Here is a 23461-nt window from a genome sequence, read left to right on the forward strand (position 1 = left end):
GCGTGGACCTATACCGACAAATTTCAAGTGAAAAGTTTTATACCCACAACGAAGACTAAATACTAATTTTCAGTCATTTCGGTGGGATATTGAAGCTACAACTTTCAAAATACCGAATATCCGTAGGTACCGTTCTATGGGGCCTATATGAAGACGTGGACCTATGCGGACAGATTTCAGTTGTAAAGTTGCATATCCCTAACGAAGACTTAATACCAAATTTCAGCCATTTTGGTAGGATATTTAGACCACAAATCCTTGAATATATTTTTGCATATGGTTTTGCATATGCTCTTTTTATGCAGATATGTACAAATATGTCAAAATATGCACGATATGCAGAATATGCAAAATATGCAAAAATTTCTGGGCCTAATTCGTTTTATTTTGTAATAAAACGAGATTCTGTCTAAACAGATTTTCTCTACGACCATCCTAACCATATATGCATTTGCATAGGATTCCGCAGTCTATCAATATTGTCTTAGTCTTAATTTCTAGCTCATTTGATATTCTGTCAGACAATTTGGCCAAGCAGAAACTATCAACATATTTGGATACGTTAATTTTGACATTTCTGATTGAGTTTTTGAACAAATTTGTATTAGAAAGCAACTTATGTTGTAATAAGAAGGCTGGGTTATAGGAAATTTTCTAAGTCTTTTAGTCCAGATTTATTGCTGTGACGGAATAATAAATAATAACATAATAATCTGCTAAGAAATCGACGTTTAACGACAATAAACTTAATTTAGAACACTTTTTGATGACTTTCCAAATTTAATTTGACGATTTTCGTCAAAAAAATTAGTTGCATATTTTGCATATTTTTTGCATATTTTGCATATTTTTTGCATATTTTTTGCATATTTTGCATATTTTTTGCATATTTTGTGCATATGCAAAATATTCAAATATGCAAAAAAATGAAAAATATGAGCCTGTCATTGCATTCAGTTTTCTTCAAAACGAATTTTGGTCCAAGCAGAATTTTCGTATCTTTATTAATAAAAAATATGCAAATATGCAAAATCCGATGTCTAATAATGAGTCATAGGAATGCTGCATTGATTACTCTTATATATATGTATATATATATTTTGTTTAATACTTTCTAATACGAAAGAAAAGTTGAGGATGTAACTAATGGACCCATTATTACACCTTATCTTTCTCTGTAGTCTTTTGTTAAAATAATCTTTAGGACAAATAAGAGATAAAGATAATTTTACCAGTTATTCATTAATCTTTAATTCCACCATTTAATATAAATGTTTTTTATACCCTCAGCATTTATACTAACGAGAGTATACATATACACTTTCATACGGGCAAAATATGCCTCCTCGAAATAATGGTTTTAGATGCCAAGTATATTTGGATGAAATCCGTTTCAGACAATTTGGAGTCGATTTAGCAATGTCCGTCCGTCTGTCTGTCTGGCTGGCTGGCTGGTGCGCGAGTTACATACTCTCACCACCCTAATATGCACACTTATGCTAACCACGACGAGGTCAGCATAATTGTGCAAAAATATTTAAAATGAAATTGGATCTAAGTATGTTGAACTCCAAATGCCAAGGCTAAGCATAGAAAGTTGCAACTGCCGGCTTTTGCTGATTCAATAGATACAAAATATGTATTGACAAATAAATATGCCTTTACGGTATTAAACAATTCATTCTAAAGAAAACAGTTAAACAAATAAAGTCATATTGAATCAAAACTACGGTCTTTTATTTGTTCCTAAGAATAAAATAAGTTTGACCAATAAATAAAAAGTTAACTCGAGCGATAACTCTCGAATGGATCAACCGATTCGGTTCAAAATTTGGCATTCGTAATATTTTGCCCAAACTTAGTTTAAGTTCGAAGATGGGTTATATCGCTCCATTCCTTCCGGTACCTCCCCCACAAAAACTTCGGAAATGCTCTGAAAATTTGCGCGCACGATAACTTTTGAAGGGAGTAACCGATTTGGTCCACACTTTGCACATCGTCAAGCTTCTACTTGACTTATATGAGGTTCCAATATGGACCCAATCGGTCCACTCCTTCAAGTACCTCCCACACAAAATTTCGGAAAAGTTCAGCTTAGGACCAACTCTAGAATCGCTTTGATTTTTGTTGTAGCAACTTCTTTTCACTGTCTCCTATACGACGGTACAAGTTTCATCAGGGGCAAGTCCATACTTCCTTAGAAAATAGCCTGAACGGTATAAAAACCCGCAATATAACTCTCGAACAGATCAACCGATTTGATCCAAAATTTGGCATTCGTAATATTTTGTCCAAACTTAGTTGAAGTTCGAAGATGGGTTATATCTTTCCCGTACCTCCCCCACAAAAATTCGGAAAATTTGTGCGCCCGATAACTCTTGAAGAGATTGATCGAGTTGGTCCATACCTTACACATCCTAATATATTTACTGGATATAGATCACCCTTCAATACAGACTATATTTGTCCACTCCTTCGGGTACCTCTCACACAAAATTTCGGATATGTTCACTTTAAGACCTGCTCTATAATCACTTTGATTTTTGTTGAAGCAACTTACATTCGCTGCCTCAATTACGGCGGTAAAAGTTACTTCAGGGGCAAATACATACTTGTTGAAAAAATAGCCCGAAAGTTGTAAAAAACCCCTATGGCACCATATCGACACCTCCAAATAATAGTATGCTAAGTCTGAAAAGTGAGTTTTGCAGGAGAAGCTCTCAAAGTTTACAGTTTTCTTTGACCTTCACTACTATTCTGAGTAAACATTTGTTTATAACTTCTGTTCGGATTGACCGATCATTACCAAAATTTGACAGAATTTAAGTTAAAGGACGTAAAATGTAAAAATGTAAAGAACTTGAAAACATGCTAAGTCGACTTAGCATACTATTGTTTGGAGGCGTCGATATGTAGTGGCCGGAGAGCTCGAACCGAATACTGCGTTCGTCCACACTTTGAATATTGTAATATATCTTCGAATATTAGATGAAATTCGAAGCTGGTGCTTATACGTCCACTCCTTCCGGTACCTCCCCCCAAAAGTAAGAAAATATTCGCTAAAATGGTACGCGCGATATCTCATAGACGTAGCAACCGATTTGGTCTAAACTTTGGATACCTAAATATTGTAGAAACTTATTTTATGTTCAAATTGTAGCATTATCTGTACAATCCTTGTGGTGGCACTCATAAAAATGTTCAACATTTTTGTGTGGTTAAGGTTCTGTTCGAGGATCCTTTGGACATCTTTGCCAAGGGAATCTATCTATCGATACACAGGCTGAGGGTATATCACTGTCGGCAAAACCGACTGATACATTTTTATTTGTTTTTTTTTTTTTCTTTCAAAAAGATGGCAATGTAAAAATCTATTGTTACAATATGCTCAGAATTTGGATATCGTATTATTTGGTCCGTATTACATTCAAGTCATTTGTTATAGTATTGCCTATCATCTGCCATTCCATGCTTATAAAGCTTCATGTGGCCTACACATTTTCACGCAAATGGACGCAACTCAAGCAATTCCAAAAACCCATTTTTTGTAATTTTCTACTTTAAATATGTGATAAAAATTTAATCATAAATGTTACTTTCATAAAAGGTCAGTAATTTGTTAAAAATGTAGTAAGAGTATTTTCTCAACCAAGAACCAAGAGAATGGCATGTAAGAACACACCCATATTACCCTTCAAAGTTTTCGGCACCTTTAAAAGAAGGAAAACTATACGTTTTAGAGTCCAGCTAAACACTTTGCTTCGAGTCCAAAAACTTCTAAGAAAAAATTATAACGCTTCTTTTGCAACATTATATTTAAAGTAGAGAATACAGCCGAAACAACAATCATTGCATTTTTCCGACTTATAGCATATTGTCAGGATTTAGATAAGTGTTTGCCGATTGGTTTCTGAGCTCGACCATGCTTTGGCAAAACCCAAACATGAGATTTGTGGTCTCAAACAGTAGCCGACGTAGCCAGGGGGAAGGCCGGGATGGCCAGTTCGATCGGACTGTACCCACCTACTGGCGAATAGAGTTATAGTAGTAGTAGTAGTATCACTTTATTATTATTTCATTTAGATACATTTTTAGAGTTTCAAGTAATTATTAAGCATAATAAATAAATAAAGGAATTATGACTTTGACAACATGTCGTCAGTCGGTAATGAAATACGGATATATATACTTATTAATACATTTGTTAAGAAGAATTTACATATATCAATAAAATCCAGTAAGGATTAGTTTACGGTAATGAAGTGGCGCTTTTAGATAAGTAACTAGATTTTTCCAATCGTTCGTATCCTCTCCATTCAGTATTGATAAAATCTCATGACCATGGAGTAAAGGTTTTCCAAATATTTGTGTTCTATGTTCTCTTAGTATAGGACAGATACCGAGGAAGTGTTGCAGTGATTCTTTTTCACGTAGGTTGCACATGGTACAGTTGTCATTTACATCCGGCTGTAATATATTACGATTTCCATTAAGGAGGATTAAGTCACACCGTGCTTTAAATATCCAGGAGATTTCTTGAGCACTATAATACCCATTAAAATAGCATACTCCTCTTGTTAGGTTTAAATTTTTATAAATACGACAACTGCTTTCGTGAACCCTCAGTAAGTCTTTAGCTCTGTTATTTGATATTACTCGATCAATTAAGGTTGACTCCATAATACTCCAAGTATTTTGTGAGACATATTCTTCTATTCTCTGCATTTGCATTGAATTAAGCAATTCATTTAATGATTGAACCCAGAAAAGTTTTCTCTGAACTAGTATTTCACTCAGCTTACGAGGTAATCGACTCTGGTTATAACGGAATAAAGTCCCCCAGATATATTTTAAATGTAATTTGAGCATGTAGATATGTCCTGCCTCGAGGCCTGTCTCAATCGAAAGGGCATAGTTTGGCGTCGAATCCGGCAGTTTAAAAACCCGTTTGAGAAAAAAGCGCTGCAGTTTGTCCACTTCTTCAAAATGTAAATGGCCCCATACTTGCGCCGCATGGGACTGGATTGCTCTACAGACTGCTTGATATACATTCCACTTCTGAGGCAAGGCAACTTCGGTTTTATTTATAAAGTTTTTCCAAGTTACATTTATTGCACTCTTCGATTGACTATTACGATTTTGTATGTGCTTTAGGAATGACATTTGCGGGGTCACAATTACTCCCAGATAAGTATATTGCGAAACGACTTCAATCTCTTCCCCAAGATAAAACCATTTTTCCTGTGCCGACAGTCTGCCCCCTTTTCGGAAAACCATTATTTTCGATTTGCTCATGTTCACTATTAGGTTCCATTTTAAACAATATCCTTCTATATTCGTTATCATGGTTTGAAGTATGCTTTTATCTTCCGCAACTATAACTATGTCATCTGCATACAGCAAAATTCTAATATTCACACCTTCAATATCAATACCTCCTTTCAAGAAGTCATGGAGGTCATTTATGTACAGGGCGAATAGTAGAGGCGACAGCAAACAGCCCTGTTTCACACCTGATACTGTATTAAAATAATCCTATCTTTCTTCCCCCGTCCAAACCGCTGACTTTGTGTTTTGATACATGCTTTCAATAATTTTAACAAACTTGTAGGAAATTTCTATTTCATGAAGTTTGTAGATTAGTAAACTTCGGCTGATGCTATCAAATGCGGCTTTAAAGTCCACGAAGAAAGCGTACAATTTCCTTTTCTCTGAAAGTTTTATGTTGACTATAGCTGCTAGATTGTATACATTATCGGCGGTTGAATAATTCCTCCTGAAACCAGCCTGATACTCAAGCAGAATTTTTCGGTTTTCAACCCATGTTAATAGTCTTTCATTGAGAACTCCCATAAAGATTTTGGCCACACTATTCATGAAAGATATGCCTCTGTAGTTCGAAACTTCGTTAAGGCTTGCTTTTTTGTGAATAGGAAATATTATTGAATTCGCAAAGCAATCTTCCACTTCTCTGGTTTCATAAACTCTGTTGAATGAACGGGCTATTTCAATAAGGAAGTCATCAGTGGCATTAATAAAAAATTCATACGGAATTCCGTCTTCTCCCGGTGCCTTTTGTAATTTTACCATACTTAGCATGTGTTTGATTTCCTCCAATGAAATATCCTTATCCAAGAAATTGTCTGTTACGAGCATTGGTACATATAATATATTCGGTGCAGTCTGTTCAGGGTTTAAAAGATTTGTGAAATATTCTTTGCAAGTTTCTGCAGATAGCGTTTGACTTATTTTTGGTTGCTGATTATTTACTTCCTTCACCAGCTTCCACCATTCTTTACCCTTTGTAATATTGTTTATTTTTACATTTATCATGGAATAATATAGAGTTATATGGGGATTGGATTAAAACGTGGGTATACATATATATATTTTTGCACTTTCTGCATGGAGGTTCTCCAACTAAAAGGAAACCCAAAATCTGTATTACAGTCGATATTCTTAAAAATTAGGCAAAAATCTTCGAAATACGAAAAAACTCGCTATAGCAAAAATAACGACAATTCTTTGTAGTTATAAAATTCTGCGATATAACAACGTGGACATATGTATATTAGGGTTATAACTTTTTTTTTTTTTGCAATTTTTGCGAATAACAAAAATACCACCGCATAGCCGTGGTATGGTATCATTTTTTCTCTATCGCCAAAAAAGTTTCCACACCAAATGCATTGGAGTTCAGTTATGCATTATTTAATTTTATTTGTTGTAATGACATATACGCTTTTCGTAATAACTTATTAATAGCTTTAATTTAATTTAAAATATATATCAAACCTTTCTGGACCAATTTGTTATCAAATTGCGATATTTCAGAGCATTTAATGCACCTTTGGCAATATTGCAATTTTTATATATAGTATGGCGGATATAATAAGTTTGTCATTCCGTTTGTAACACATCGAAATAATCATTTGCGACACTATAAAGTATATATATTCTTGATCAGGATAAAATTCTAAGACGATCTAGCCATGTCCGTCTGTCCGTATGTCTGTCCGTCTGTAGTAATCACTATAGCGTCCGCAATAATTGAGATAGAGTGTTGAAATTTTGCACCCGAGGGTCTTTTTTCCATAGGCAGGTCAAGTTCGAAGATGGGCTATATCGGTCCACTCTTTGGTATAGCCCCCATATAACGGTACCTCCGGATTTGAGGCATTTTGACGTTCTTCGCCACATTTGCAGACCGAAATAGCTATAATTTGGCACTTAGGGTTCCTAGTGATCAATAAACTTATATCCTAAAGGATATGGGCATAGGTCCATGTTTTGGTATGGCCCCCTTATAACCGTACCTCCCGATTTTCGGTATTTTGAGCATTTTAGTTACTATTTTTAACGTAACTAGCTGTCATTTAACATTTGAGGTTCTCAGTGGTCATGAAACATCTCCACGAAACATCGTCAACATAGGTCCATGTTTTGGTATAGCTCCCATATATCGGTACCTCCCGATTTTCGGTATTTTGAGAAATTTAGCCACAATTTTTAACCGAACTATCTGCAATTTGCCATTTGAGGTTCTCAGTAGTCATGAAATATCTCCACCAAACATCGTCAACATAGGTCCATGTTTTGGTATGGCCCCCTTATAACCGTACCTCCCGATTTTCGGTATTTTGAGCATTTTAGTTACAATTTTTAATCGAACTAACTGTAATTTGACATTTTAGGTTCTCAGTGGTCATGAAACATCTCCACGAAACATCGTCAACATAGGTCCATGTTCTGGTATAGCTCCTATATATCGGTACCTCCCGATTTTTGGTATTTTGAGAATTTTAGCTACAATTTTTAACCGAACTAACTGTAATTATCGGTATTTTGAGAATTTTAGCTGCAATTTTGTGTATTCAAAAATAATCGTCAATATAGGTCCATGTTTTGGTATATCCCCCCATATAACTGTACCTCCCGATTTTCGGGAATGTTCAGTGGTCACGAAATTTCTTCACTAAAATTCGTCAACATGGGTCCATTTTTGAGGGTCTACATTGTTTTGATGAAACTACCCTCAATTTGACTCTTGAAGTTCCCTGCTGTTATAAAAATTTTCCGTCAAAAAATTTAAAGATAGGTGGACTCTTTGATATAGCACCGTAGGTGGTACCTTTCACCTAGCTGAACACATTTTTTTAGATTAGATCAAATAACACTGTGCAACAAAATGGAGGTGAAAGTCTGGGGCCCGGAAAATTCCTCTTGGGGAAGAAAGGTCTTGGAGAGTATATTATTAACCCCGAAGGACAGATCCGCCGTGAGTCGAACTTCCGCGTTATGGCGTGATGAAATTTTTGTTAGAGACCCTGTGGGCCATCAGGAATTAGCGTTATATCCGTGTTCACTGTTGCTTAAGTGCTCTACAAAAACAACAAACAAAGATATAATGCTAGTTCATGATGGCTTACAGGGTCTCTTGCAAAAACTTCATCACGCCATAACGCGGAAGTTCGACTCACGGCGCATCTGTCCTTCGGGGTTTTTAATATACACACACCAAGGGCTTTCATCTCCAAAAAGAATTATCTCTGCCCCAACATTTGTGTTCACAGTGTAATTTCAGCGATAGTGGGAGGCAGTAGGATTCTAACCATTGTCGAAAAGTTGTTCCACCTAAAATTGTAAAAGGACCCTAATTATTCCATTTTAATTAAGACTATTTTATGGTGGAGGGTATAAAAAGTTCGGCTCGGCCGAACTTAACGACTTTTTACTTGTTTTAGATTAGATTAGATAACACAGTGCAACAAAATGGAGGTGAAAGTCTGGGGCACGGAAAATTCCTCTTGGGGAAGAAAGGCCTTGGTGAGTATATTATGAACCCCGAAGGACAGATCCGCCGTGAGTCGAACTTCCGCGTTATGGCGTGATGAAATTTTTGTTAGAGACTCTGTGGGCCATCAGGAATTAGCGTTATATCTTTTTTCACTGTTGCTTAAGTGCTCTACAAAAACAACAAACAAAGATATAATGCTAATTCATGATGGCTTACAGGGTCTCTTGCAAAAACTTCATCACGCCATAACGCGGAAGTTCGACTCACGGCGCATCTGTCCTTCGGGGTTTTTAATATACACACACCAAGGGCTTTCATCTCCAAAAGGAATTATCTCTGCCCCAACATTTGGGTTCGCAGTGTAATTTAAGCAATAGTGGGAGGCAGTAGGATTCTAACCATTGTCGAAAAGTTGTTCCACCTAAAATTGTAAAAGGACCCTAATTATTCCATTTTAATTAAGACTATTTTATGGTGGAGGGTATAAAAAGTTCGGCCCGGCCGAACTTAACGACTTTTACTTTTTTTAGTTGATGTTGTTTTGTTTGATTCCCTTTTTGGCCAATCAACTTTGCTCTTCTTATCCATCCACATAATGTGGCATGATGTTTTTTTTAGTGTATGTCTTAATGGACAGAATGATCTCATCATCTTGTAAATTTTAGCCGCATAATATGCCACCAGACCCGCAAAGCGACGTCTACCCACAAAGTGGACATTCATAGTTTCATTATGCACCCATGACAGGACAACTTCTTGCTGTAAACATTTCAAAACGTTCCAAGAGCTGTCCTTAAACTATGTTTAAGGGATTTTTTCAACTTTTGTGTGGGATGTACCCAAAGGAGTGGATCGCTACAGTCCATATTCATATTTCTTTTAAACTTGCTTCATAAATATAAAAATATAATAATTGTTTCACAAACATTCCAGATGGGACAAGGGAGACTTCTCTCATATCTATGAGTCCACCCCGATTCACATTAGTTCAAAGGTTGACATATATCGATATGCAAAATTTGGACAACGGCGGTTACATCTGTTGGGAGTTACTGTGCGCATCAATCATTTTAGTTTAGTGATCGTAGTGTGTTTTTAAAGCTTTGAGAGTATTATTTGTGGAAGTATGTGAACTGGTAAAAAATACTTGAAACTAAATTTTAAGGGAAATTTTTAATGACCTTCTCCTAATAAGTCAAACATTAACAAATTAAGTTTTATGAGATCTATGTTTGGTATAGAATTTTACGATGTAACATTTTTGAACCATATCGATTACTCCATTTAAAAGTTATTATGCATACCAACCGTTCAGACGGGCGGACTTGGCAAGATTGACAAAAATGTTTGTAAAACGGATTTGGTCTCAACATATACAACGTACAGATAGCGTCTCAAACCATTATTTGAATAAAACGCATTTTTATTTGTATTCATGCATAAGAAAAAAGGAAGCATTTTTATTATATATTTGTAATTACATAATATTATAGATGGAAAAATCGAATTATTTATTCGTAATATTTTGTTTTATTATTTTGCTACTTTTGGACGCAACAACATTTCGGCATATTTCAACGAATAGTATATGCCTTTCCATTCACGATTATTCCAGTTAATACCGTCTGTATTTGCCTTCTCTTTTTGTCTATATGGTCCAAATAAATGGCTGAAAGAAAAGTGTATTAAAAATGATATAAATACAAATTTCAATGGTATGACATGAAAGAACTATACCTGCTATAACAGCTATTAAACCACCATGCACCTATCCATAACTTTGCACAATTTCCTTCATCATATCCGTCATTATCTTCATCGATTGTGGTAAAATTTTGTCCATCGTGATACCGCATTTCATCTCGAGCCGTTCCACTGTATGCACCCAATAATTTAATTCGATATTTTTCCGTTTCATTGCCTATCTGAAAGTCATCATAGATAGCGTAACGCTCCTCATTGTCCCACGTTTTAAGTATTATTTTTAATTCTACATGTGGCACAGCAGTGGTTAATAGATGAAGTTTTTCAAGACCTATGAAAAACTCTCCAGAAGGTGGATTACCAAAGCCGGCCTTATACTCGGCCCAGTTTTTATAAAAATCGACGGATCCATCCATTCTCCTTGCAATCGTTGTCCATATAGACCTACATTAATTATGTAAAACAGCATAAATTTTATAATTTTATAATTTTAATCACAATAACTTTAAATAATAATTAGTTAGGTATTGACTGAATGACAGATCAACACCAAAACGAGATGGCTAAAACTAAAAACTTGAAATCTAGACGATCTAGAATTCTGCAATTTGGTGTGGGGGTCACTGATGGAGTATAGAACGGAACAAGTTAGAAAGAATCAGTCAGCGGTGTCGACAGAGATATACCTTCAGCCTCGGATCTAAAGAAAAGAAGCAAACACACTACTTCTCACGTCTACAGTTTTTTCTTTTTACTTTTTTGGGCCAATTTCTCAGAAAGTATGGATTTGCAACCGAAAAAAATTGTACCATTTGCAAAGTTATGACCAAATCGGTTACCTAAACTACTAAGTTTGGATACAATTTGAAGCATTGTGGCGTTTTTTTATTGGGATAGCGTTTGCAATTTTGTTTTTTCAAAATAGTCTGGCTTAATCCCATTGTTGTTGTTTTAATATTTAATGCTTCAAATTGAAGACACTGGCACGACGTGTGTTGCTTTTGCTGTAAAGCAGTCCAACCAAATTTTGGTGTGTGCTTTCGTCGAAATTCGACGACACATACAAGTGGAAGAGGTTTGAATTGTTTTCGCAGACACTTTCGTCGGAGTTGTATGAGGTTGCCAAGGAAAAACTTCTCATTGAACTTTTTTCTTTGCTTACGTTTATACTTCGAGCTGACGATTGATGTTTGGGTATAAAAAGTTTCTTGTTGAAGAAGTTATTGAAAAATAACTACGGTGGAGAATATCCACAAACAAGAATTAATGGAACTGATGAGATCCAGTGGCGTGGATCGAAACTATAGTATTCCCTGCCTTACCCTCTAATAAAATAGTTGTTTTAAAATATTAAAACAGCAACAATGGGATTAAGCCAGACTAGTTTGAATAAAATATTTTAATTGTTCCACAAACATCCCAGACGGGACAGGGGAGACTTCTCTCATATCAATGAGTGCACCCCGATTCATATTAGCTCCATGATATGGGACCTACTGTTTATCGCCGAGTCCGAACGGCGTATCTAAGACACCACTTGTAGAGAAGTTGTACAAGGCTGCAATACTCAGCAAACGTCGCCAACATTACTGAGGGGTATTTTGCCACCGTTGAAAAGTGTTTGATTTTGACTGGCCGGGGGATCGAACCGACGACCTTTAATGTGCAAGGCGTGCATGCCATTGCACCACGAATGCCAAATTTTGAACCCAATGGGTTGCTAGATCGACCCCAAATTGTTTGAAACTCATTTTGTCCCAAGATACTTGGGATCTAAACCTATTATTTCGATGAGACGCATTTTTGGTCGTATCAAAGTGTATATGGGAAATATTTTTGAAAATTTAACATAGTTGTAGCCAAGGTTAACCCTTTTATAACTCGCGAAAAATGAAAAATGAAATGCTTTTAGACTTGGCAAAAAATATTGACTTTAAAACAATTTACGTGGAAGCTGTGGCTATATTTATGTTAAATTGTTTTAAAAAATGGGTTGAAGCCAACGTGTCTTTTTTTTTTTTTGTTTTCTCTCGATTTGAGATAAAACCACGATTTTCCTGTCAAAGTAAAAATAGAAGCCAACTAAATTAGGATCATCTCATCGACGTATATTTTTTCAAAAATTGATATGTATCTACCATTAAATGACGCTCACATTTTAAAGATTTTAAGTGTTTTTGACAATTTCTTCCAAAATCATGTATACGATTGTAGAACTCGCGATTCTGATTTATTTGATATGTATGCGTCCTAAATTTGGTCTACATAGCTTCACAGAAATCTGTATCCAAATACGAAATTTTTTCTAAAAATCAAATTTTTCGGGCCTAATTTTTACAATTGTCAATCGATTTCCTCGTACTTTATTGCAAATTTTTTAGATATTACTAAACATGAACCTATATCCACAACTGGAGAAGATTCTTGACAACTGGAAACACTTACCCCCATTATTATAAGTCTTCTTTTGTTATAGTTTGGATTTACCGAACAGATTTACAGCGTTCCGGTTAACTTTAAGTTAAAAGTGATGATTCAATATCAAGGATAAGCTTCTTGTCATTAACTTTCAATGTGAACATTATATTTTTAATACCTCCAAATTAGTTTATTTTGCATTTTCAAATCCATCAGATAGTAAAAGAACACATTTAATAATGGCCCTTAGAGTGTCTCTTTACAGATACTTCATTCCGAAAATGAACCCACAATTGTTAATGTTCTTCAAAAACATTTTTGATGTTTGAAATGTCTTCGTGACTGGCATATTGCGGGTATACATACCGGTTATTAGATATCATATTAAATTTGTTCATCCCATTCACTTCCTCCACATGTTCCAATATCTTTTTGTTGGTAGCATCCATCCTTTGAATTTGTTCCATCATATCAATTACTTTTCTATCCTGTTCATGTTGTCTGAAAATACAAATATGGGTTTAGAAGAATTAGATTAGGTCCAGAGGTATTGTTTGTCGCAAACTTGAACAATTACATTCGAATACCAACCTCTTGTTCGTTTCCAGCAAAATTGTATTCAATTTTATGAACAAATGTCTCCATAAAATATGCTCACCTTCATATGGATCCTGAGAATAAACGTAATAAGGGGAAATTTTCTGTTGTGAGTTTGCATTACCACTTACATAATATTCTTCGCTGGTGGCATTATCAGCAGCTTCATAAGTCGCGAATATAATTTTCAATAAAAGAATAAAAACGAAAATTTTGAAAATAAATTTCATTTTGCAAAATGTTATACCACAATCACAAGGTTCCGAGATATACTGACGACATATTCGTCCAAAGAAAGCCGTTTTATAAAGGCACTGTTTTCAAATTACATACATAATTTTATTCTTAATGAAAACGACTTGCCCCTTTCTTTGTCACAATTTATTGGAGACAAGCGACATGGATGATTTAATTCTTATCTTTAACTTGAAACAATAATTTCACTTGTAGTCAATAATAGGTGTGTACGATTACTTGCCCAGCAATAATTACTCAGTCAGTTCCAGCAACCTCTCTCAGTGAATTTTACTCTCTCAAGCAGGAAAAATTGCAGAAAGTTATCGAACAGCATTTTGCAAAAGCTTGCAAGAAAGTCAGCTGTTTCCGAAAATGTATGAAATTTGGTTTTGTTTCTTTTGACATTTTAAACCAAACGGAACAAAAACATAAATTTTAAAATTGCAGTTTACTTATTTAATTCTTTAATCCTATCCACAACGCTTTAGAATCTAAAAAGAGTGCAATTGTGAAATTTTCTTGGTCAAAAATGTTAACATTTCGAGTTGTTTACATTGAACAGGTGATTAAAAGTCAGCTGATCAGACTTGCAAATTTTTGCTGGACAAATTTTCCCAGTAAAAATTTGCAAGTTCTCAGTCACAAAACTCTCTAAAAATCTCTCCAAACTCGCTCTCTATTGCTGGATAATTTTGTTATCGAACAGCATTCAGTAAAATTTTGTACGTATTTTTTACAAATTTTTGGGTTATCGTACAGACTAATGGTCTGTTCCCGTACTTTATAAAGTGGTAAAAGTCGTAAACGATTTTTATATAAATTTTGTGTACGGGAACGCAAAATGTGTAAAAGTGGTAAACATTTTAAAAACTGTTTAGTTCTGGAACAGAGCTCTAATCTCTTAAACATTAACCCATTGTGAGAGAAGAAATTTATGTTTTCCTTTTTATCGATTTTTGCAACAGTCAAAAAATGCCACATACATTTTATGTGCGGGTGGTGGGCATGCCTACCTCGCCATAGTAGTTGACGGAAAATGTCTTCGTAATGATACAGGGATCAACAACAAGTATTTCCACGCACAACAGTATGTGGACAAGATAACGCCCTATGCTAATCCATCTGCTACAAGGGAATAACATAATTTTCCTTGGCGATTTCAATGCTCATCACGAGATTTGGTATTCACAGCTTTTGAACGATTCAGGAGGTGTACTTACAGGTTTGGCCCTAAAGTTCTACCGATAGCATGAGTGTTGTCAACTTTTCTATGAGCTTTTAATTCATAATTTTGCGTTTTAATTTTACCAATTTTTGTCGGTAACTCAAAAAATGAGTTAGAGAATCGCACTACTGCTCTCGAATCGCTTTGATTTTTGTTGTAGCAACTTGTATTTACTGCCCCCCATACGACGGTACAAGTTTCATCAGGGGCAAATCCATACTTCTTGAGAAAATAGGCTGAATGGTACAAAAAACCCCTATGACACCGTGTGTAGTGGTTGGAGCGCAAGATAACTCTCGAACGGATCTACCGATTCGGTCCAAAATATGGCCTTCGTAATATTTTGTGCAAACATAGTTTAAGTTCGAAGATAAGCCATATCGGTCCACGCCTTCAGGTACCTCCCCCACAAAAGTTCAAAAATATTTGGAAAAATTGTGCGCACGATAACCGTTGATGGGAGTCACCGATTTGGTCCATACTTTACACATCCTAATATATCTACCAGGTATAGATCAGGTTCGAATATGGACTATATTTATCCACTCCTTCGGGTACCTCTCACACAACATTTTGTATAAATTCACTTTAAGACCTGCTCTCGAATCACTTTGATTTTTGTTGAAGCAACTTGCATTCGCTGCCTCAATTACGACAGTAAAAGCTTTTTTCAGGGGCAAGTCCATACTTCTTGAGAAAACAGCCCGAAATGTTTAAAAAACCCCTATGGCGGCATATGTTGTGGCTGGAGAGCTCGAACTGAATACTGCGTTCGCCAACACTTTGGATATTGTAATATTCCTTCGAATATTAGATGAAATTCGTACGTGGTGCTCATAGGTCCACTTCTTCCGGTACCACCCCTACAAAAGTTCGAAAATATTCGCTAAAATGTTACGCGCGATTTCCCATAGACGTAGCAACCGATTTGGTCCAAACTTTGGATCTCTAAATATTGTCGAAACTTAGTTTATGAAAGTTGGGCATTGTGGTACCACCCACACAAATATTCAAAATTTTTATATGAATAGGGTCTGTTCGAGGATCATTGGGACTTTTTTCTTGTCTTGGTATATATATATATGTTCCCCAAAGAAGCGTAACTCTTTATTTTCAGCATTATTTTACCAAAATATCAAAAGTTTGGTATTTAGTCTTCTTTGAGTTTAAAAACTGTCCGCCAGAAATTTCTCGGTATAGATCAAAGTTATGCTATAGCCCCCATAGAAAGGTACCTCCCGAAATTCGGTATTTAGTCTTTTCGTAAACGAAAGAAAACTAATTGTTCCATTTTACTTCAATACAACTCTTGGTGAGGGTATAACAAGTTCGGCCGTTCTTACCTCTTTGAATTACCGACAAAAACGGTAAAATTAAAACGCTTATGAATTCGGTAATTAACGATATTTTTCAGTTAGTTACCGACCAAAAGAAAGTAGTCGTAAAATTCTACCGATAGCAACAGTGTTGTTAAATTTTATTTTAACTTTTCATTCATAATTTTTGCATTTTAATTTTAACGACATGCTTTGGTAACTCAAAAAAATGAGTAAGAGAATCGCGCTACTGATCTGTATACCTGAATATTTTTAAGATATGTTTCTCATACATAGCAGACCAGTAGTCATGACCTTAAGAATATTTCCTCCCAAGGATTTAATAACCGTTAATTTTTTTAGAATATTTTTACAGTGACCAACAGCTCAGACAGAAACAAGGGGTTAAAAATGGCATTTCAGTTATACACAGTCGTATTGGTCGGTATTCATCCAATTTTGCGTGCTTCTCTCATATCTATTGGAACTTTGTTATCGCAGTGTCAATGAACGACGTTTTGTTCCCCTTAAGAAATAACATGGCACAATTACCCAGGTAGTGGTATCGTAAAATTTGAATATCTTATGTCAAAAATTTCTTTATGTTGTTGGGGAAATTACAACAAAAATATTTTTTTATAAAGGGATTTGACTTTTCATATTCGATCAGCTGGTGTGATACGACTACCTGGTAGTTCTGCCATGGGAAATAATAACAAAAAATAATTTAACTTCAATACATTGTGAAAAAATTTCATACATTGTTTGCCAATATTTATCAGCATAATGAGTCATATAATCATATATGTATAATGATATAATGTTACCGCACTATGTTCTACATGAACTTTATTTGTTATGATATGTTCATATTATTTTGTATCACATTTCTTTAACAAATAAAACAGGAAATATATATGTATATATAATGAGTCATAAAAATGCTGCATAGATTACTCTTATATATATGGTAATATTCAAAAATGTTTTACAATCGTTGAAGTTGAGGTTCACCATTTAATAAGTCGCGAACTGTCAATATATTTTACACAATCTATATATATAAAAGAGTAGTGAGGTGAGTGACTGACTGACTGACTGATTGACTGACTGATTCATCAACGCCCAGACGAAACCGCTGAAGCTAGAAAGTTGAAATTTTGGGTGTAGGTTGCTGTTGGTGTGTAGGGGTGAGATAAGGCTGGGTTTTTGGAAATTCGACCAAGAAGTGTACGAAAAGTACTAAAAGGTACTAAATATGGTACCCTTTGTATTAAGCAAACGGTAAGAGCTAGAATTCTGAAATTTGGAATGAGGGTCACTGATGGAGAGTTAGAAAGATGTACCAAAGGGTTTTTGGAAATTCGAACTACAAGGGTACGAAAAGTACTAAATGGTACTAATTTTAGTACAATTTGGATTTGTGTGAACGGATAGAGCTGGAATCCTGAAATTTGAAATTAGGGTCACTGATGAAGAGTAACAAAAAAGGTTTTTGGAAATTCGAACTATAAGTGCACGAATAGTACTAAATGGTACTAAATTTAGTACAATTTTGATTTGGGTGAACGGATAGGGCTGGAATCCTGAAATTTGGAATGAGCGTTACTGATGGAGAGTAAAAAAGAAAGGTTTTAAGAAATTCGAACTATAAGTGAACGAAAAGTACTAAATGGTACTAAATTTAGTACAATTTGGATTTGGGTGAACGGATAGAGCTGGAATCCTGAAATTTGGAATGAGGATCACTGATGAAGATTAAAAATGAAAGGTTTTTTGGAATTCGAACTATAAGTGTACGAAAAGTACTAAATGGTACTAAATTTAGTACAATTTGGGTTTGGGTGAACGGATAGAGCTGGAATCCTGAAATTTGGAATGCGGATCACTGATGAAGAGTAAAAATGAAAGGTTTTTGGAATTCGAACTATAAGTGTACGAAAAGTAATAAATTGTACTAAATTTAGTACAATTTGGGTTTGGGTGAACGGATAGAGCTGGAATCCTGAAATCACCTTTGGAATGAAGGTCACTGATGAAGAGTAAAAAAGAAAGGTTTTTTGGAAATTCGAATTAAAAGTATACGAAAAATACTAAATTGTACTAAATATAGTACAATTTGGATATGGGTAAACGAATAGGGCCGGAATCCTGAAATTTGGAATGGGGGTCACTGATGAAGAGTAAGAAAAATGTGCCAAAGGTCGAAAAGTCGTAAATGGTAGTGAGTTTAGTATGATTTGGATTTGAAGAGCTGGAATCCTGAAATTTGGAATTAAGATTACTGTTGGAATATAGAATTGAGATATAGAGGTAGCTTTGGAAAATCGTACTAATGTGCACGAAGTAGTACTAAATGGTACGAAATTCGCTATAATTTGTATTTGCATGAACAAATTATTGTTGGAGTGTAGGATTGACGTAGTTTTGGAAATTCGTACTTATGGAAAAGTGCTAAATGGAACTACATTGGCTATAATTTGGGTTTAGGTGAACGGATAGAGCTGAGATATGAAAGTACATTTTGGAAAATCGTGTACGAAAAGTGCTAAATGGTACAACATTTGGTACCTTTTGGTATTTGCTATATGGTATAGAGTATTGTACAATTTGTGATTTTGTAAAGGGTAGAACTGGAATTTTGAAATTCGGTATTAGGGTAGCAATTGGTGTTTAGAGTAGAGGTAGGAAGGACGTTTTGAAAATTCGTACTTATTTACAAAAACTACTAAATAGTCCTCAAATGGGTTTCAGGGGAACTGGTAAGACTGGAAAAGTGAATTATGGTTAGGATATATGTTGAATATAAGGAATTAATTTTTGAAACGTTTACCTATGTGTACGAAAAGTTGGGTAACATGTTGGTACTAAAACCATTTTAAATAGTTAAGGTACTAAAGTTGGTGTTGGGTGTAGGAACAAAGCTGGGATTATATAATTTGGAAATACGCTATTTGTACAAAAAATACGAAATGGAAAAATATTTGTTATGAAGGTCACTCTAAAATTTGAGACAAAGTTCTGAGTTTGAAAAATTGTACTGAATATTGTTCCATTGATTTGATGTTAATGCCAAGGAGATTCTAAATAATGTACTGAGATTAAGTAGTCAAACGTGAAGTATCTTTCCAAAAAATGTTTTTTGTTCTGACCGCTTTGGTATGTAAATTTGAAAACGTGGTCCAATGCGACAATTTTGTTAACTAGAAGGTATTTACCCCCTGATATTAAAAATCCTAAATTGAAATGCCTCCAAAAAATTTTCCGTTATATACGGTTGACTTACCCGTGCACATTAACTACAATTTTTGTTAAGAAGTTTTCTAACCTTTCATGCCACAAATTCCGAATTTCGGTTGGAAAATGTGCAGAAGATCTTCAAAATACTCTAAATCTTCAAAATATCTCTTCTAATAAACGTGGATTGAAGTGGAGATTTTTTAAATTAAACTTTTATATCCTCTGAGTATTCAAGGTCCAAATTTAGAGAAAATTGGACAATATAGATTTGTTCTTCTTTTAAAATACACTAAGTCGAGAGGTACCGTTATACGGGGATATACGAAAACGTCGATTTTTATGACCATTTTGAATGCCGAAAATTTAACGGACCTATTCGGGTTCTGGGCGAAAGGGTGAGATAAAGTTTAGTGTTTGGAAGGGTTAAAACCAGGAGTCAAATCTGAAATTTGCAATATGATACGTAGTTTTGGAAATTCGAAATAAAAAATATGGTAGTTGTGTAGGGATGCGATACGGCAGTTTTTTTTTTTGTAAATTCTGACTACAATCGAACAAAATATTGGTAATAAAAATATGTCTTAGTACAACAGAATCTCCAGTATTCACCATTCCCGTATTAAATATTGTTTATATATATTTTGTTCCCTTTCCGCATACGAAGTAGCGGGCATTTGCTAGTATGAATATATTTATATTAATTGAAGTGTTTTAGCCGGGGTCGCATAAAATGAACCATAACAAATAATTTATGTGGAAGCTGTGTTGGTGGTAATAATAAAAAATGGGTAAAAATGTGTTGAAGTTTACAAGTTTTTTTGTGTTCTTTCTTGATTTCTGGTCAAACCATTGAGAATTCAGACCTGAGCTCAAAAAAAGAATTGAAGAATGCTTCTTGGGCAACATGGTTCTAATGTATGACTTTTTGATATATACGCTGCATCCCCCTAAAATCGATGCTGACATTTTGAAGTTTTGAAAACTGGGTTTTTCGAATTTTTCTTATAAATAGTGGGTGCAACTAGATAATAATCCAAACTAGTTTATAGGATTGTAGAACTCGCGATTCCACGTCGTTCGATGTATATCTCATGAGTGTGCTCCGTACAGCTTCCTAGTAATAGGAGTCCAAAGGCCAAAATATGGTGCGTAAATTTTCTGAAAAAACCTATTTTTTGGCTTTAAAATTTACAACTGTCGTACAGGTACCCCTGAACCCCGCGTGATTTTAGTTTTTTTACGTGCCGGGTCTAATAAGACCTTTCGCGTTCGAATCCATCCACTAAAACGCCAGATATAGATACCTTGAAAGCAGGAAATTCTGCAAAAATATATTTTGAAAATTCCGCGACTTGAACCGCAATTTTCTTTGATTATTTTTACATAAATGTAATCCTTTATACGCGATTATAATATTTGCCAAAAAGGTGTGTTACAAATTACAAAGATTCGGGAGTAATATCCCTATTTATCCCAAAATAGGATGTGGTGGCACATCCGCAGTTCTTGACGAATCTGTCTAAAATCATTTATATTGACGTATTTTTAATAGGCGGCCATTGAAATCGGATGCACCTTATAATCATATGCATATCGCGTAATTTTTGCCCACTTGAAGGTTTTTTGAATAGTAAAATGCAACTGTTGGCACATTTTGGCCGCTGAATGAAACATGGAAAAATCCATGCATATTGATAGACATGGACTCCCTGTATCCGAAAATCACGTGCACCTCAACTGATTTAAACGGATTCGCGAAATATACGGTTTTTAACTTCTTTGTTTTTTCTTTGATTGTAAGTTCAATATTACTCTCTACTTCTTATTTCTATTGCTTATCACAGAAAGAAAATATACTTTCACGATGACTAATTACTTTTCTTGTAGAAGTTTAAGCAAAATACTTCAGGATTTGTATGGAAATTTAGCGAAATAATAGAATAACTCCCAAAATTTATTTTTCAAATTTTTCGTATTTAACCAAAAATATATTTTTAAATTTTTTTTCCAACAATAAGTTTTCGTTCTTTGTTGTTGCTGTAATATGCAAGTTATAAACGCGATCTTTATAATTTTGGTCTCACATTTTTCTACGCGTTGTCTAGATTATGTACGTATTTTTAAATTATTTGTTTAGAGATTTTTATGGACTCTGAGTTAGAATAAATAAAATTTACTCCATGATTTGTTCAATATTTTTTGATTTTCCGCGAAAATAAAAATAAATTTAACAACTATTTTAGCATCTAAGCATAGATATCAAATGCTGTTAACGATTCATATATACATGTTCTTATTACAACACAATAGGAATTTTCAAATAGTTTTTCTTTATAAGAGATTAAAACCCTCCATAACTTTTGAGTGCAGCATCCAATTTTGTGAACGCGAACATATTTGAAACCACGATTTTTTTCGTAACCCATGTACCAAAAATGGCGGATGTGCTCGTCAAAAAAATATTTAATTTTTTTTCTATGGAATTTTAAAGGAAATTTGAAAATTACCATATATATTTTTTTAATACTTTCTAATACGAAAGAAAAGTTGAGGATGTAACTAATGGACCCATTATTACACCTTATCTTTTTCTGTAGTCTTTTGTTAAAATAATATTTAGGACAAATAAGAGATAAAGTTAATTTTACCAGTTATTCATTAATCTTTAATTCCACCATTTAATATAAATGTTTTTTTATTCCCTCAGCATTTATACTAAGGAGGGTATATACACTTTCATACGGGCAAAATGTGCCTCCTCGAAATAATGGTTTTAGACGCCAAGTATGTTTGGACGAAATCCGTTTCAGAAAATTTGGAGTCGATTTAGCAATGTCCGTCCGTCTGTCTGTCTGGCTGGCTGGCTGGTGCGCGAGTTACATACTCTCACCACCCTAATAGCACACTTATGCTAACCACGACGAGGTCAGCATAATTGTGCAAAAATATTTAAAATGAAATTGGATCTAAGTATGTTGAACTCCAAATGCCAAGGCTAAGCATAGAAAGTTGCAACTGCCGGCTTTTGCTGATTCAATAGATACAAAATATGTATTGAGAAATACATATGCTTTTACGGTATTAAACAATTCATTCTAAAGAAAACAGTTAAACAAATAAAGTCATATTGAATCAAAACTACGGTCTTTTATTTTTTCCTAAGAATAAAATAAATTTGACTAATAAATAAAAAGTTAACTCGAGCGATAACTCTCGAATGGATCAACCGATTCGGTCCAAAATTTGGCATTCGTAATATTTTGTCCAAACTTAGTTTAAGTTCGAAGATGGGTTAAATTTGTACCAGCCGAATATTAAATATTTCGGAATTTGATGTAGTCTAAAAAAAATTGTGCATCATTTATCGCAACGAATCGCACCTTGAAATAATTTTTTTATTAAAGTATACACATCAAAGTAATTTTGATTTTTTTCTAACATCGACCACTAGCATTCAAAATTATTTCGGTCCAGAACAATTTTACCATTGAAACAAAATGTAAGAATTTAAGAGTGTTCCAGAAATATGTTGATAACTTTGTTAATAGACCGAATTTTTCTTCAGTTCTTTTTGGAAATGAATCTATTTACATTCGTCTTTCTTCTCCATATTTGAGTTTCACCTTTACATTTTTACTTATTGTGATTTTATAACCCAGAAATTATCACAAAATACTGCGCACTCAACTCCATTAATAACACAGTAAACAAATCTCTACTTTGACTCCTTCTCGTCTAACGGTAATTGCAAATATGGAATAAACAATCTTGGTTTTTGTTGTTTTGAAGTGTTTACTTCCATATTGCGAAGAAAAAAACTCAAAAGCAGAATGTCTAAAAATTGACTTTTGGCCAAAGATGTGACCAATGTGCATTGGCGGGCTTTCCTTTTGGAATATTCCTACAAGAAGCGGAAATATTCGCATA

General features: G+C 34.5%; 2 protein-coding genes across 2 annotated transcripts in view; both read right to left on the minus strand.

Annotated features, from left to right (window-relative positions):
• Window positions 1-23461, minus strand: part of LOC141396772 (ryncolin-4-like) — a 315108-nt gene that overhangs the window by 53796 nt on the left and 237851 nt on the right. The window lies entirely within an intron of this gene.
• LOC141397496 (ryncolin-1-like) lies at window positions 10218-13894 on the minus strand. The gene is made up of 5 exons (XM_073973853.1): window positions 13648-13894; window positions 13511-13590; window positions 13286-13420; window positions 10535-10945; window positions 10218-10466 (listed from the first exon to the last, which is right to left on the minus strand). Exons 1-5 carry the CDS (start codon window positions 13744-13746, stop codon window positions 10331-10333), a joined length of 861 nt encoding a protein of 286 aa, XP_073829954.1. The 5' UTR covers window positions 13747-13894; the 3' UTR covers window positions 10218-10330.

The sequence above is a fragment of the Musca autumnalis genome, unplaced genomic scaffold (assembly GCF_047663935.1).
Source record: "Musca autumnalis isolate F117 unplaced genomic scaffold, ASM4766393v1 scaffold_3, whole genome shotgun sequence".
NCBI lineage: Eukaryota > Metazoa > Arthropoda > Insecta > Diptera > Muscidae > Musca > Musca autumnalis.

What these genes read in the sequence shown, in the direction of transcription:
- LOC141397496 (XM_073973853.1), bottom strand. Translation starts at nt 13,746, where the DNA reads ATGAAATTTATTTTCAAAATTTTCGTTTTTATTCTTTTATTGAAAATT. An exon ending in AATATGATATCTAATAACCG is followed by an intron (nt 10,946 to 13,285) that starts GTATGTATACCC and finishes TAATTAATGTAG; the next exon opens with GTCTATATGGACAACGATTG. An exon ending in TTTAATAGCTGTTATAGCAG is followed by an intron (nt 10,467 to 10,534) that starts GTATAGTTCTTT and finishes CTTTTCTTTCAG; the next exon opens with CCATTTATTTGGACCATATA.